Raw genomic sequence first — 16,614 nt, forward strand, 5'->3', positions numbered from 1 at the left:
GGTTGAGAGACCCTGGCCTAGTGCAAGACTTCTCAAACTCTGGGCCTCGGGATTCCTTTATGTTCTTAAAAGTTTAAGACATTCAAAAGAGTTCTTGTTTATGTCATATAGCCTCTGGATTCAGAAGCCTCTAGATAATTACACTGTACACCCCTGAGAGAATGAGAGTGAAAAAGTATTGTGAAAATAGTTTTCATTTTGTGAACCCCCAAGAGGAGTTTTGGACCGGTAGACAGGCTGGGACCACACGGTTGGAGAATGTTTGACCTGGTGTTTAAGGTCACAGCTCTGGAACGAGATTTCTCAAGTTTAAACTGCAGCTCCACCACTTATTAGCTGAGGGACATTTCTGGTACTCAGCGTCCAGTTGTTACCCATGGGTGATAAGGACAGTACCTGCTGCCTGAGGCTACTATTTTAGTCCAACAAAGCACTTAAACTGGGCGGACAGCTAGTTTAGTTATGATTGCTATGACTCCAACAAACATAGGGCCTGGGGCTAACTTGCCTTCAACACCTTGTCTAGTGAATAAATCTAGTTCAGGAAGAGAAACAATGACTCGCAGGCCTAGGTGGGTCTCTGGAGGTGGAAACCTCTTTTGCGTTGGGTTTTGATGGTTAAGGGTAGTACAATGAAGGGCATTCTGATCAGGCTAACAAACGCTGCTCCCAGGGTAGGAGTCCTCGCCCACCTCGGGAACCTCAGCCTCCACTTTCCATGCCACCTGTGCCCTAACTCTACAGGGCGTTGGAACCCCACAAGGCACTTTTGTCTTTCTTGGTTCCCACTGAAGATTTTACCCCACCTAACCCTTCGACACGTCTGTGCGCGGGGCCATTTCCAATATGGCAGTAGCCCCGCGACTGTTTGGGGGGCTCTGCTTCCGTTTCCGGGACCAGAATCCGGAAGTGGCTGTTGAGGGGCGTCTTCCAATCTCGCACAGCTGCGTTGGCTGTAGAGGAGAACGGACAGCGATGGCGACGGTCGCAGCAAATCCAGCTGCTGCTGCGGCGGCTGTGGCGGCGGCGGTGGCGGTGGCTGAGGATAGAGAGCCACAGCGCGAGGAGCTGCCAGGCCTAGACAGCCAGTGGCGCCAGATAGAAAACGGCGAGAGTGGGCGAGAACGTCCACTGCGGGCCGGCGAAAGCTGGTGAGGCTGGGCTGCGGTGAAGCCTCGGCAGAGGGGACAGTGGGGGCATTGACAACCGCTGGAGATTCGGCGGCCGAGGGCGGCGGGAAAGCTGCTGCTGGGTGCGGGGGCGGGGGAGTGGCCGACGGGACAGCGGGCTAAAGGGGCGGGGAAGTGTCTTTGAATGAATCGCAACGTCTGGAAAAGGGGCGGGGCCTGTGTGGTGCAGTCTGACGCCTGAGAACAAAATGGGGTTTGTTGTGATGAGACCGGTTTCAGCCCTGGAGGTGGGGCCGGACCTGCGTAGTGAAACTGCGTAGGAACCTGGGAGGAAGGTGGGTTCTGCGATGTAAGGCGGGGGCGCGGCCTGCGCTGCGTAATGCAACTTTTGGGGGCGGGGAGCGGTCTCCGATTGCTCTGGCGTGGCTGGGAACGAGGCGAGCTTTGTGACGTCAGCAGAAGAGCGGGATGGAGCCGAACGGTCCGAGGGAGGCAGCGGGGACCTGCGTGGGGGAGGAGCTTGGAGCCTGGGAACGAGGTTAGGTTGGTGACGTGAGCCGAGGGGCGTGTTCTGAGGCCGAGGGACGACAGTGGAGGGGAGGTGGTGCCTATAAGGCAGAAAATGGCGCCTGCGAATAAGCAAAGTTTATAATGCGCAGAGGTTTTTTATTCTGGCAGAAGCCTTCCCGAGTCGAGAGAACGTGCAAGTGATTAGCACGGGAGGGGCCTTCCATGTTCAATTGATTTTCTGTCTTGGTACTGTTTTGGTTTTAAAATCAAGAAAAAGTCGTTTTTTAAAAAACCGATAATTTTGATAAATCGGCTTGTTTTACTGATTTCTTGCTAAACAGTGCTGCTTGAGATTTACTGCTTCTGGGTTCATTTTATTTCTGGCCTAGTTGCATCTGGTTTTTTAATTGTGAAATACGTAAGACCTAAGAAGATTGTATAAAACATTTACGCAGCCCAGATTGACGGACATCCTTTTAAAATAAACGGCTACACTCTTCAAAAATGTCAGGGTCGTGAAAGACAAAGGCTGAAGAACTGTTCTAAATTGAAGGAATTAATGCGATTTAACGAGTCATGATAACTAAATGCAACATGTGATCCTCGATTGGATCCTGGAACAGAAAAAAAAAATTATTTTAAAAATCAATTTTTTATCATAAGATTATTTTTGTCTCTTTTACTGTAAAAGGCAATGGAAACATCGGTGAAATTCTATTAAAGTGGGTAGATATTAGTACTACTAATTTCTTAATTGTGATCATTGTGGCATGAAAAAGAATACCCTTGTTTATAGGAAATGCTGAAAAATTTAGGGATAAGAACTCATTGTGTAAGCAGTTTATTCTCAAATGCCTGAAAAATTAGCATATATAAATTTATATATGGTGAGGGGAAAGGGGAAATTAGGGAGATGTTGGTCAAAGGATACAACATTTCAGTTAGACAAGAATAAGTTCAGATCTATTGTACAACTATAGTTAATAAATTCATTGTATACTTGAAAATTGCTGAGAGATTTTACATGTTCTACCACCCCCCAGAAAATTGATAAGTATGTGACGTAATGGATGTGTTAATTGCCTTGACTTAGTCATTCCACAATGTATACATAAGTCAGAACTTCATGCTGTACACCATAAATATATACCATTTTTGTCCATTTTTAAATAAATAAAAATACCAAAAAAGAATGCATGTAAAGAAACAACGATTGAGCAAATGGGTAAAATATTAGATTTGGAGGATCTGGATGTAGGATATGTGGGAATTCTCTGTATTATTTTTGCCATTTTTCTTAATCTATTTCAAAGTTTAAAAATTAAATAATAATTAAATAAAAGCGTGTGAATTCACCATCCAGGTTAAGATTCAGAACACTGTCTTGAGAAATCCTTCTTTGCCCCTCCCAGATGGAAATTCCCCTCCTTGCTCCATGGGAAACTGTTATCCTGAATTTTGAGTTAACAGTCTCTTCCTTTTCTTTAATGTTTGACCACAACTGTATGCATCCCTAAGTAGTATGTAATGTCTAAGCTTTCACTTTATACATATATGGAATATATATATAAAATTCTACTGGATGCATACTGTGAGCCCTTCTCTTCCTATCAGGTGATACATGGTATCCACATGACATCATTGGTGATGTTAACCTTGATCACTTGGTTATGGTAGTGTTGGCCAGGTTTCTCAACTGTAAAAGTACCGTTTTCCTCTTTACGTACGCAATAATTGTTTTTAAAACATGTATCATGTCCAACCATTCCTCAAAATACCCCTAACAGCTTCCCATCTCTTGCAACGTAGATGCTAAAATCCTTACAGTGAATTGTAAGACTTTATGAAGCTGGTCTCCAGCTTGCATTCTGATGTCTTCCCAGATCTCTCCTCTGATTACGCACTCCCTCTCTGTCTCCATCCAGGCCGGCCATATTGGACTCTTGCTGTTCCTCAAACACATCTAACCTTAGGGCTTTTTCGAGTGAGGTTTACTCACTACAGAGTTCTTTAATAACCACACCAGTGAAATGCGTATCTCTGTTACTGGGGAGATGAGTTGAGATTTTCCAGATCGGGAATACAAACCCAAGCCGTGTTTTTCTGCCATTACGTCATACCTTTCCTGCAAGAAAAAGCCTCATTTCATCCTGAGAATAAACAAAATAGCCACAATGTTTTATAACCCATTTGAAGATGTTCAAAAGGGCCTTGAGGCTTTGGTCCTTTCCTCTTCCTACCTTTGTGGCCTTGTGATTGTGTCACTAGTAGATAGGACATTACATCCTGTCATCCTTGACAATACCCTTTAAAATTACCCCACCAGTACTGGATTTTCTTTTGGGATGATGAACTATTTTGGAACTAGGGAGAGATTGTGGTTATACAACTGTGAATGTTCTAAATGCCACTGAATTGTTCACTTTAAGATGGTTAATGTTACGTGAATTTCACCTCATTAAAAAAATTACCACACAAGTGTTGGTTCAGTATTGAAGCCCGTTTGTCTCTGCTGTCATGGGTATTATCATGAAGCATTTTTGCTAAACTCCACTTTGTTAATGCTTCTCTATTTAGATAAGAGCAAAGCATCCCAAGGTTCTTTATTGCTGTCCATTTTCCATTTTATAGGGGTTTGCTGAAGTGGCCAGGATATATGTATTTATAAAGCATTTTGAAATCATGGACTAACCTCAAATCATATATCTTGTATCAGTATTAATATTTGCACCTTCTGTCTTTTGTCAGCTGTTAGATTTGGGTGAGAGTAGTTAATTAATTTGGTAATCACAACTGATTTAATTTCTGAGAGAAGCTTATATTTTAAGGCAAATTCAAATCTGTAATAATATAGCCTCCTTGGAAATTTTCACTTTTTCCTTTTGTGGGATGAACCATCTTCAAACACAAATCAGACACAAGAGAAAACTAGAAGACAGAAAATAAAGAATTGTTTAGTAACTTTTTTCCATAAGCACATATTTCATATCATTTCAACAAATTTGAGGAAGCACAAATAAACCTAAGTGACTTTAGCAAGATCAGTTGTACCTGTATATACTGGCAACAAGAAACTAGAAAATTAAATTGTATTATACCATTTATGATAGCATCTAAAAAATTGAATACCCAGCTGTAAATATAATAATTTGGGTGTTATTGGTACAGACCATGACACCTTTGTTGTGACTGCCACCTGGCCTGACAGAGATTGTGAGACATCCTGATTTCAGAGATGTTACAATGATTTTTTTAAAGTGTCTTTGACTTGAAGCAATATGGTAATAATGTTCTGTGAAAAATTATGTAAAACATCAGTCCTCCATGAAATCTATAGAAATTCAACCTGTGGCCAGGTCTGGAAGTTTTGCTTACCACTGTACAGAGTGATTTTAATGTTGATTTTTGTTCAAAATCTGCTCTTAAAAGGAAGTTGAGCAATTCCTACCTTTGCATTGGAAGGTACTGTTAACTATAGCTTTACTGAACAAATTAATTTCATAGACTGGCTACGGAGGCAAGTAAAGCCACAAAGGGTAGATGGTGGTGTGTGTGGTACAGGGTTGGGTTTGAGCACTGAGCCACCAGCACAGAAGAATTTGTTTCCCTGGTGTGAGTGATACGGCAGGGTCTGTGGGGGTCAGTGCAGCAAAAAAACAAAACCAACAAAAAACTCACAGAAATGTTTGCCTATCCAGGTGACTTGTGACTATTCCAAGATTTGTCTGTCCCTCCATCCTCCCACCTCTCTGATCCTTTCATGAACAAGGGAAAGTTGACATTTTAAAGAATCACATTAATGAGGTTAAATTGGGAGAATCACTTGAACCCGGGAGGCAGAAGTCGCAGTGAACTGAGATTGTGCCACTGCACTCCAGCCTGGGCGACAGAGCAAGACTCTGTCTTAAAAAATTATGATAATAATAGGTTAAATTGCTGGAAAACCAACCAATATAATGTTATATGTATTTCATCAAATTTGGTTATGTTTTAAAAAACATTTATTTGAGGCTGCTCAATATTTGGGATAGCCTTTTATGTATCAGAAATGCCATAGTAGAACAGGTGTATGTGTTTGTGTGTGTTCAGGCAAGAGGAGGTTTATGTCTGTGAGCTTTTATGTCCAAGCCCTGAAGTCCAAGCTGTCAGAACAATGACAGCTAAAATTCATTTAGCACTTACTATATGTCAAGTATTTTCCACACTTCAGGTTTTCTCACAAAGGCAGATTTCAATATAGTTCTAAATGGTTATCCTTATAGTACATATAAGTTTCACCTTTAAAAGAGAGCTATTTGAACTGTATACTGAAAAATGGTTGATGGTAAGTTTTATGTTACGTGTTTTTATCACAGTTTTTTTGTTTGTTTGGTTTTTGTTTGTTTGTTTGTTTGTTTGTTTGTTTTGAGACGGAGTCTCGCTCTGTCGCCCAGGCTGGAGTTCTGCAGCGCAATCTCGGCTCACTGCAGGCTCCGCCTCCCGGGTTCACGCCGTTCTCCTGCCTCAGCCTCCCAAGTAGCTGGGACTACAGGCGCCCGCCACCACGCCCGGCTAATTTTTTGTATTTTTAGTAGAGATGGGGTTTCACCGTGTTAGCCAGGATGGTCTCGATCTCCTGACCTCGTGATCCGCCCACCTCAGCCTCCCAAAGTGCTGGGATTACAGGCGTGAGCCACCACGCCCAGCCTTTATCAAAATTTTTAAGAGAACCATAAGCTAAGAAATTTATTATAAAGCCAAAATAAATTCTAAATTAAAAAATGAACCATAGCAATATGCAGTCCTTTTTTTTCTTTCTTTCTTTTTTGTTTGAGATAGAGTCTCGCTGTGTCGCACAGGCTGGAGTGCAGTGGTACAATCTCGGCTCACTGCAACTTCTGCCTCCAGGGTTCAAGCGACTCTCGTGCCTCTGCCTCCCAAGTAGCTGGGATTACAGGCATGTGCCACTACGCCTGGCTAATTTTTTGTATTTTTAGTAGAGACAGTTTTGCCATGTCGGCCAGGCTGGTCTTGAACTCCTGACCTCAGGTGATCCACCAACCTTGACCTCCCAAAGTGCTGGGATTACTGGCGTGAGCCACTGTGCCCCGTCTTTTTTTTTTATTTTATTTTGTTTTTCATTATGCAGTTTTTGAAGGAAAACCTAATGGTTCTTTTTAGCATTTTAAATTCTTTGCTCCTTTTAAGCAGATTTTCACGATTTATCAATCCAGTTCTTAGCTCAAGAATTATGCTTCCATGGATATATCCTTTAGAAACAAACATGTAATGAATGGCTAAAGCCTTATAAAATTAGCTGCAGATGGCAGATATCTTGAGCCTGACTTAACTGGGTTATCCCACAGACTAATTCAAATGAATTATCTTTTATTCTAGAATAAAACCTCATGTTTCCTAGCACTATAAGTATGGACTTTTTGTTGGTTTGTTTGCCATTGTTGAGCACATTTTCTGTTTTTAATCAGATTTCTTTTTTAATACTAAGAAGTAATCTAACATACAAATCTGAGCTTCGCTGAATAAATTTTGCTTCTGATTTATTTTTATATGACGCTGAAACTTTTCAACTTAAATTATAATGTGTCGATACTTTCCGTCTGATGGGCATGGGAAGTTGTATAGCTAACCCTCAGCTACCCATGTAATACCCTTGTTACCTGTCTGGGCCCCAGGTTCCTTGTGGAGAAGCACTGGTATAAGCAGTGGGAGGCATACGTGCAGGGAGGGGACCAGGACTCCAGCACCTTTCCTGGCTGCATCAACAATGCCACACTCTTTCAAGGTACAAGGCCTCTACCTCCTCCTCATCTTAGCCCTGGAGTTCTCTTCCCTTCCATCCCTACAGATGATCATAAGCCTATTCTGTGTGCTAGGTCACTGGTGGGGTGGCCAGAGTTATTTGTCAGTTTCCTTTGCTAATTCTTCCTCTGCCATCTCCACCCCCGCCCCACAGATGAGATAAACTGGCGCCTCAAGGAGGGACTGGTGGAGGGCGAGGATTATGTGCTGCTCCCAGCAGCTGCTTGGCATTACCTGGTCAGCTGGTATGGTCTAGAGCATGGCCAGCCACCCATTGAACGCAAGGTATAGTGGATGGGGAGGGTGCATGGTGGGGAGTGGGTAGTAAGAAAGCCTTGTAGGCCCAGCATGGGTCCAGATCCTTGTATGCTGAGTAAGTACACATATGTCTGCTCTCTTCCCCCTCCTAGCTCATCATATAGGTATCTTTGTGTGTCTGTTGTGTGTGTTCCCCTGTGTGGCTCCCTTTACAGACCATTGTATATGTGTGTGTGTATGCTATGTGTGTAAAGCAGAGTGTGTGCTCCTCTTAGCTTAGAGGTCATAGCGCCGTGTCTGTGTGGGTACACCTGTGTCTGCACCCCTCTACCCTTACAGGTCATAGAGCTGCCCAACATCCAGAAGGTCGAAGTGTACCCAGTAGAACTGCTGCTTGTCCGGCACAATGATTTGGGCAGATCTCACACTGTTCAGTTCAGCCATACTGATTCTATTGGTGAGTCTGAGGGTCACAGAATGAGTTGGTGTTCCTAGCTACTGGTCCCAACTCAGTGACTTGAGGATGCATAGAGTTAAGCTGTAGCTGCCTGAGAAAGCACTGGTCAGACTTTGGAAGACCCAGAAGGCATTGGCTAAATTGGGCGGAGGCACTGAGGGAATCTCCTAGAGCCCTGAGGGTATGTGAGCTACATTCCAGTGGCTTACATGGTGTGGCAGAGGGTATTTGCTGGAATTCTCCGGTCTGGAGTTGTGGGCCAGTCATTTGGAGATAGATTGAGGACACAGGTACTGGGCAAGCATGTGAGGTCTGTAGGGATGTCAGGTATGCCCAGATGAATCGATCATTTTGGGTCTCACAAAGATCTTGAGTGCACTCCATCACCCTGCACAGGCATGGTATTGCGCACAGCTCGGGAGCGGTTTCTGGTGGAGCCCCAGGAAGACACGCGGCTTTGGGCCAAGAACTCAGAAGGCTCTTTGGATAGGTTGTATGACACACACATCACGGTTCTTGATGCGGCCCTTGAGACTGGGCAGGTAAGGATGGGGAGGGCTTTTCTGTTCAGGTGGACTGGCAGATAGATTCATCTGGCAGTACTCAGGTTGGGGGAAATTAAGGCTAGGTACCCATAATGTTCTCCATTAATACCTTTTCTTCTTTCTCTTTCTCCAACCCAGTTGATCATCATGGAGACCCGCAAGAAAGATGGCACTTGGCCCAGCGCACAGCTGCATGTCATGTGAGCCCTTTGGGTATCTGATCCAGAGCGGGGGCGTCCCACAGTAGGCAAAATGATTTAGCCCATGAGCACATTGCGCCCCCATGCAGCAGGCCCTTAGCTGACAGTTTCTCATCCAACCCCAGGAACAAGAACATGTCGGAAGAGGATGAGGACTTCAAGGGCCAGCCAGGCATCTGTGGCCTCACCAATCTGGGCAACACGTGCTTCATGAACTCGGCCCTGCAGGTTGGGCCATTATAGTTGTGTCTGGCACAGCCACGGGGTTGGGCTTTGAGAGCTAAGGACTGGGGACAGAGCTGGGGTCCTAAGGGGACTACAGGGCAAGGGGTCAGGCTGAAAGCTAAGGCCCCACAAGTCTGAAAAGACACGTCCACATTCATTCCTGAACTATCAGCCTCTTCTCCCAGCTTGTCCTTGTTTTCCGTCTTCTCTCCCCTGCTCTCACATTCTTCCTTCTCGTGAAATCCTAACGCCTTCTCTCCCTTACTCTCCTGCTCCTCTCTCTCCTCCCTTCCCCTTCTCTCCCATTTTCCTGTCTTCCCTCCTGGCTTATTTTTCTGTATCCTCACTTTGAACCTTCTGTCTCCCCTCTGCCTCATTCACTTGACCCCTGGCCCCTGCAGTGCCTCAGCAACGTGCCACAGCTCACCGAGTATTTCCTCAACAACTGCTACCTGGAGGAGCTCAACTTCCGCAACCCACTGGGCATGAAGGGTGAGATTGCAGAGGCCTATGCAGACCTGGTGAAGCAGGCATGGTCTGGCCACCACCGCTCCATCGTGCCACATGTGTTCAAGGTGTGACTCAACCCTGGGCACCCCTGACCCCCTGCTTCTCTTGGCTCTCCTAACTCCCTCTCACTCTGATGACCCTGCCCATCTTCTTAGAACAAGGTCGGCCATTTTGCGTCCCAATTTCTGGGCTACCAGCAGCATGACTCTCAGGAGTTGCTGTCATTCCTCCTGGACGGGCTGCATGAGGACCTTAATCGGGTGAAGAAGAAGGAGTATGTGGAGCTGTGTGATGCTGCTGGGCGACCGGATCAGGTAGGCTGCCCCTGCATTTGCAGTACCATTAACACTACTAAGGCTTCTGCCTCGGGGATTTTCTGGCCTCCCTGGGATACTAACACACCACCATTTTCTGTTAAGTTCCTCTACCCTGACGTCAACTCCAGCCTCACTCCTAACCTTAGCTCCAATACCATATCTGCCGCCACACTCAACCCAGAGTGAACCCCAGCCCAGTCTCCTGCCCTAAATGACCCCCAGTCTTGACCGTGAACATAGTCTCCGTGTATCCCTAGCTGGAGCTCTGCCTCTGGACTTTAGCAGTGGCCTTCCCCTTCACCCCATTTGAATGCACCCCAGGGCATGATTTCCTCCTACCCTGGGCAAGCCCCACCATCCACCATGACACTATCAACAGGAGGTGGCACAGGAGGCGTGGCAAAACCACAAACGGCGGAACGATTCTGTGATCGTGGACACTTTCCATGGCCTCTTCAAGTCCACTCTGGTGTGCCCCGATTGTGGCAACGTATCTGTGACCTTCGACCCCTTCTGCTACCTCAGTGTTCCACTGCCTATCAGCCACAAGAGGGTCTTGGAGGTCTTCTTTATCCCCATGGATCCGCGCCGCAAGCCAGAGCAGGTGTGGGGCAGTGGGGGCCTGGGGACATGATGAGGGACACGTAGAGTTTGATTAGCTGCCATAGCTCAAGGCTTCCTGCATTAACTCACCACAAGCCCTTTTGGTCTTTTGTGGATACTGTTTCTCCCTTAGCACCGGCTCGTGGTCCCCAAGAAAGGCAAGATCTCGGATCTGTGTGTGGCTCTGTCCAAACACACTGGCATCTCGCCAGAGAGGGTGAGACTGCAGAAGGAGGCTGGATGGGATTCTGGGGCAAGGAGGCAGGAGGGCCTGGGGAGGCCATGCAGACTAACAGCCCCCTCTCCGTATCCCATTCCTAGATGATGGTGGCTGATGTCTTCAGTCACCGCTTCTATAAGCTCTATCAGCTGGAGGAGCCTCTGAGCAGCATCTTGGACCGCGATGATATCTTCGTGTGAGTGGGGATGACGGGGAGATGGCGGTCCCTCAGGAACTTGGTCCACTTCCTTCTATGTAGTCCTGCCTTAACCACCTTCTCTCTTCCCTGCTCTGCCTCATTCACTGGGCACCTGCCCTGTGCAGAGCTTCAGCCACGTGCCTTGGGAGACTGAGGCAGGAGAATGGCGTGAACCTGGGAGGCGGAGTTTGCAGTGAGCCGAGATCACGCCACTGCACTCCAGCCTGGGCAACAGGGCGAAACTCCATCTCAAAAATAAATAAATAAATAAAAATAAAAATACTTTCAGGCTGTGAGGATGAGTGGGTGGGGCAGCCAGGGCAGAGTTAGGGAGTCTCTGGGGGCCCTGATCAGGTGTGCCTGCTCCCCACCCCCCACAGCTATGAGGTGTCAGGTCGCATTGAGGCCATCGAGGGATCGAGAGAGGACATCGTGGTTCCTGTCTACCTGCGGGAGCGCACCCCTGCCCGTGACTACAATAGCTCCTACTATGGCCTGATGCTTTTTGGGCACCCCCTCCTGGTATCAGTGCCCCGGGACCGCTTCACCTGGGAGGGCCTGTATAACGTGCTGATGTACCGGCTCTCGTAAGTGTCCTCTTCCCCAGGGGCGGGGGTGGTGGGGTCTGAACTCCAACTTGGGTGTTCAGCTGCTTATTTGACACCTCCCCTGCAACAAACAAAAGACAGTCCAAACTTTACGTGGACATAGAAGAACTTGTAGGGTTTTTTCTTTCTCTAGACCTCTGGCTTTGCTACTGCCTCTCTTGGGTGCTAGGGATACAGAGGTGAACAAGATGCACAAAACACAGACAACTTCATCTTGTCTTCAGTTGTCTCTCCTGGGGTCAGTTGTCCCTCCTGGGAGAGTCTTGGTTTTTTGTCTTTTTGCTGACAAATTTTCATTGTGCCAAAAATCTAGAGCCTTTACCGTGGCACACAAAACATTGTGTTATCAGAATTCTCGCCCCTCATCTTGCACTCAGAAGTCACTCCTTAGAGGCCTTCCCTGATGGCAAGTTACAGCTGACATGTGCCTGTCTAGCAGTGGCTTATTAGACTAAAAGTCCACGCTCCACACTCTTTTTTTTTTTTTTTTTTTTTTTTTTGAAACGGAGTCTTGCTCTGTTGCCCAGGCTGGAGTGCAGTGGCACAATCTGGTTCACTGCAACCTCCATCTCCTGGATTCAAGCAATTCTCCTGCCTCAGCCTCCCAAATAGCTGAGATTACAGCCGTGTGCCACCACGCCCAGCTAATCACACTCCACACCTCTGACTGGGACACAAGTTCCTTCATTCTCAGGCCACTGCTGACAGCCTTGGCCTCTTCGTGCATTTACGCATCACGCCCTCAGCCCTTTCATACCTCAAATTCAGAATGGTTTACGTGTGGGTCTACCAGTGGCTTCCCATTATCATCTAAGTAAAATCCTGGGCTCTATCCCCACTGTCCTTGTACCCCTGCCTTGGGAGTCTCCTCTGCTCTGTTGCAGACGCTACGTGTCCAAACCCAACTCAGATGATGAGGACGATGGGGATGAGAAAGGTGAGGGGGCTAACAGTCAGTGGGCGGGGGCTCTGGGTTAGGTCTTACCCACACGGGGTTCGTCTAGGTGTGCATTGCATCTTAGCACTTGAGGCTCACACCTTCCTATCTCTGACATCCTCCTGTCCTAGAAGATGACGAAGAGGATAAAGACGACGTCCCTGGGCCCTCAACCGGGAGCAGTCTCCGAGACCCTGAGCCAGAGCAGGCTGGGCCCAGCTCTGGAGTCACGAACAGGTGCCCATTCCTCCTGGACAATTGCCTTGGCACATCTCAGTGGCCCCCAAGGCGACGGCGCAAGCAGCTGTTCACCCTGCAGACGGTGAACTCCAATGGGACCAGTGACCGCACAACCTCCCCTGAAGAAGTCCATGGTATTCTCCTTTGGCTATCAGTGAGGGCTGGGGAGGCCAGAGGGGAGATTTCCTGGCAGCAGGAACCATGACCATCTCTCCCTCGCCCCCAGCCCAGCCATACATTGCTATTGACTGGGAGCCAGAGATGAAGAAGCGTTACTATGACGAGGTAGAGGCTGAGGTAAATGAGATCCCAGGGATGGGGGGTACTTTCAGCTCTTGCCCCTCAACTCTTCGTACGTCCTCCCCACAACTCCTCTAGCTAGGAACAGAGCCAAGAGATCCAGGTCAAGCCTGGTCTTGGGGCCTGAACACCTACTGAGAGCTCCAGGGTCTGAGGTTCCCAGCTTCAGAGTCGGTGCTCTGACCCACTCGGTGCGTGTCTCCCCTCCTGGGCCTCTACTCCCCATTTCTCCACCCGTCCTCACACCCGGCCACCTGGCCGTCTGCTCACCCAACCCTAGGGCTACGTGAAGCATGACTGCGTTGGGTACGTGATGAAGAAGGCTCCCGTGCGGCTGCAGGAGTGCATTGAGCTCTTCACCACTGTGGAGACCCTGGAGAAGGAAAACCCCTGGTGAGGGGCCAGAGCGGGGCCTGTGTGTGGGGGTTTCATTGGATGGCACTACTATATTTAGCTTTTTTTTTTTTTTCCCGAGACAGAATCTGGCTCTGTCACCCAGGCTGAAGTGCAGTGGCGCAATCTCGGCTCGCTGCAACCTCTGCCTCCCAGAATCAAGCAGTTCTCCTGCCTAAGCCTCCTGAGTAGCTGGGATTATAGGCACCCATTACTATGCCTGGCTAATTTTTGTATTTTTAGTAGAAACAGGTTTCGCCATGTTGGCCAGGCTGGTCTCGAACTCCTGACCTCAGGTGATCTTCATCTTGTCTTCAGTTGTCTCTTCCAAAGTGCTGGACACTTCCAAAGTGCTGGAATTACAGGCGTGAGCCACCGCGCCCGGCCTATATTTAGCTTTTTAAATATACTTCTCTCCTCCCTCCTCCACGCTCAAACCTTTCCTGCTACCCTGGCCACTGATCCCCTGAGCAGACTCCTACCCCAGAGCCTTGACCTGGGCTGTTCCTTCTCCGGGAATGTTGTTTCCCAATGATCTATAGGATTTCACTCCTTACGATGCTCAGGTCTCCGATCAAACGTGACCTCATCAGAGAGACCTCCTCTGACTACCCTGTTAAAAATCACCCTTCCCCACCATCCCCCTCCATCCCCTCTCTGTGCTCTTTTCTTCCTAGCCAAGCATTACTTTCTAGCTCAGCGATGCCACTTGATGTGATGCCTTCTATCCGCTTTTGTGTTATTTGTCATCGTTACAGTCAACTCCTTGAGAGTGAAGACTTAAGTTCACTGTGTGTTGCTTCTACCTGTTTATAATAGTGTTGAGTGTTCGGTTCATGCTCAGTAGGCACTTGCAGAATAAACAAAAAGAGAACCAAAACCATACTCTCTAGTCTCAGAAATAAGAGCAGCATGTCCGTGGAGCAGAAATGGAACAGAAATACAAAATAGTTCCAGAGGGTTAAACAAGCAATCAATAAATACTGCTGAATGAATGAATGACTAAAATATGAAGAGAGGAAACTAGAAGGATAGAGGTGGGCTCTAAAATAAGACTAGCATCTCATGTAGCAGAAATCAAACAAAAATGCAAAAAATAGTATGAGCGCATATAGAAAAGACAATCAGTAAGCACTTGACGAGTGAGTGAAAGGACTTTAACAGGAACAGAGCAAACTAGAATACTTGAAGGGCTAATAGTAAGAGCAGTGTCTCTGTGAGCCAGACATGGCACATGAGAGGCAGTACAAAGGGCACACAGTAGGTGCTCAGAAAAAGTCTGTTTTGTCTGGGCATGCTGGCTCATGCCTGTCATCCCAGCACTTCGGGAGGCCGAGACAGGTGGATCACCTGAGGTCAGCCTGGCCAACATGGCGAAACCCTGTCTCTATTAAAAATACAAAAATTAGCCGAGCATGGTGGTGCATGCCTGTAATTCCAGCTACTCGGGAGGCTAAGGCAGGAGAATCCCTTGAACTCAGGAGGAGGAGGCTGCAGTAATCCAAGATCGCGCCACTGTACTCCAGCCTGGGCAACTGAGGGAGTCTCTGCCTCAAAAAAAAAAAAAAAGAAAAAGTCCGTTTGCTGACTTGGGCTCTGTCTGTAGGTACTGCCCCTCCTGCAAGCAGCACCAGCTGGCCACCAAGAAGCTGGACCTGTGGATGCTGCCAGAGATTCTCATCATCCACCTGAAACGCTTTTCCTACACCAAGTTCTCCCGAGAGAAGCTGGACACCCTCGTGGAGTTTCCTATCCGGTCAGGGGCCAGGGAGAGGATGGCTGGGGGAAGACAGGGAAAGGAGGGGGTATACCAGTATTAACCCTCTCTCCACCCACAGGGACCTGGACTTCTCTGAGTTTGTCATCCAGCCACAGAATGAGTCGAATCCGGAGCTGTACAAATACGACCTCATCGCGGTTTCCAACCATTATGGGGGCATGCGTGATGGACACTGTATGTGCCAGGCTGTGGGTGGGGCCTGCCGTGGGGGGCGATCAGTACACTGTATATGCCAGGCTGTGGGTGGGGCCTGCTGGGGGGTGATCAGGACCTTCCCAGTGAGTGACTAGGGATGTGAGTCCGTGGTAAGGTTATCGTGGTGGGAGGAGTGACAGAGTGAATCTGGACACTTCTGAGAGGCAGGAAGGGTGGGTGAGGATAACTGTTCCTCCCTTTCAGACACAACATTTGCCTGCAATAAGGACAGCGGCCAGTGGCACTACTTTGATGACAACAGCGTCTCCCCTGTGAATGAGAATCAGATTGAGGTGTGACTTGCATCCTCCCTCCTCCCCTTCTTCCCTTCTGACTCCACCTTCCCACCCCTACAGTCCACACTGACTCCTGTCCTCTCCCCACAGTCCAAGGCAGCCTATGTCCTCTTCTACCAACGCCAGGATGTGGCGCGACGCCTGCTGTCCCCGGCCGGCTCATCTGGCGCCCCAGCCTCCCCTGCCTGCAGCTCCCCACCCAGCTCTGAGTTCATGGATGTTAATTGAGAGCCCTGGGTCCTGCCACAGGAAAAAAAAAAAAAAAGCGCTCTCTGCAATCTTGCTTTTCGTGTCCACCCCTCTTCTCTTATTCGTGTTAGGTGCCCCCGCCAGACATTGCAGGCTTAGTTGTGGCTACTGTTTTCCTGTGCCGCTGCATCGCTCTCTCCCAGGAAAGAACAAGTCGTGTCTCCTCCTGGCAGTGCGCGCCCCGCCTGTGTTTGCCCTTCCAGCAGTTGACCCTCCCTTGTAGTCTTTATTTATGGTCGTGCCCTTCCCTCTCCTCAGCCCGGAGTGTTCTGCGTGGGTGGTGATGGGGGTTCACCTGAACACAGAGTGTATTTTCTTATTGAGGCCCTGTACCTTCTGCTGTCTGTGTGTATATATAAAGCGCCAGTCTGCTCCCCGCTCAGCAGTGTGGTTTTTTTCCCCCGTGGACTTAACTAAGCACCAGTTTTGTGGCTGTGTTCTGTATTCTTATCAAAGGCCAGATGTGTGATGGGTGCAGCTCTGAGTGATTAGTGAGCACCGGCTGTGGGCTGGGTGCTGCTGTTCTAAGTGCTTTGAAAGCACCCTCTGTGTGCCAGGCACGATTCCAAGCACCAATGGCATGCCCAGTTTTTTCCAAAACATTTTCCAAATATTGATACGTAACCCTCACAACAATCTCATG

At 48.0% G+C, this 16,614-nt stretch overlaps 1 protein-coding gene across 1 annotated transcript; it reads left to right on the plus strand.

Moving 5' to 3' along the window:
- Positions 1 to 521: 521 nt before the first annotated feature.
- USP11 (ubiquitin specific peptidase 11) lies at positions 522 to 16,348 on the plus strand. Its single transcript, XM_011982843.1, has 21 exons — positions 522 to 1,151; positions 7,313 to 7,422; positions 7,594 to 7,724; positions 8,037 to 8,154; positions 8,551 to 8,696; positions 8,838 to 8,899; positions 9,025 to 9,127; positions 9,526 to 9,699; positions 9,790 to 9,948; positions 10,331 to 10,555; positions 10,688 to 10,771; positions 10,876 to 10,970; positions 11,354 to 11,560; positions 12,466 to 12,518; positions 12,650 to 12,892; positions 12,985 to 13,055; positions 13,339 to 13,451; positions 15,058 to 15,207; positions 15,290 to 15,405; positions 15,631 to 15,719; positions 15,813 to 16,348. The coding sequence occupies exons 1-21, from the start codon at positions 847 to 849 to the stop codon at positions 15,948 to 15,950; spliced, it is 2,892 nt and encodes a 963-aa protein (XP_011838233.1). The 5' UTR covers positions 522 to 846; the 3' UTR covers positions 15,951 to 16,348.
- The last annotated feature ends 266 nt before the right edge of the window (positions 16,349 to 16,614 follow it).

The sequence above is a fragment of the Mandrillus leucophaeus genome, unplaced genomic scaffold, assembly GCF_000951045.1.
Source record: "Mandrillus leucophaeus isolate KB7577 unplaced genomic scaffold, Mleu.le_1.0 Scaffold243, whole genome shotgun sequence".
NCBI lineage: Eukaryota > Metazoa > Chordata > Mammalia > Primates > Cercopithecidae > Mandrillus > Mandrillus leucophaeus.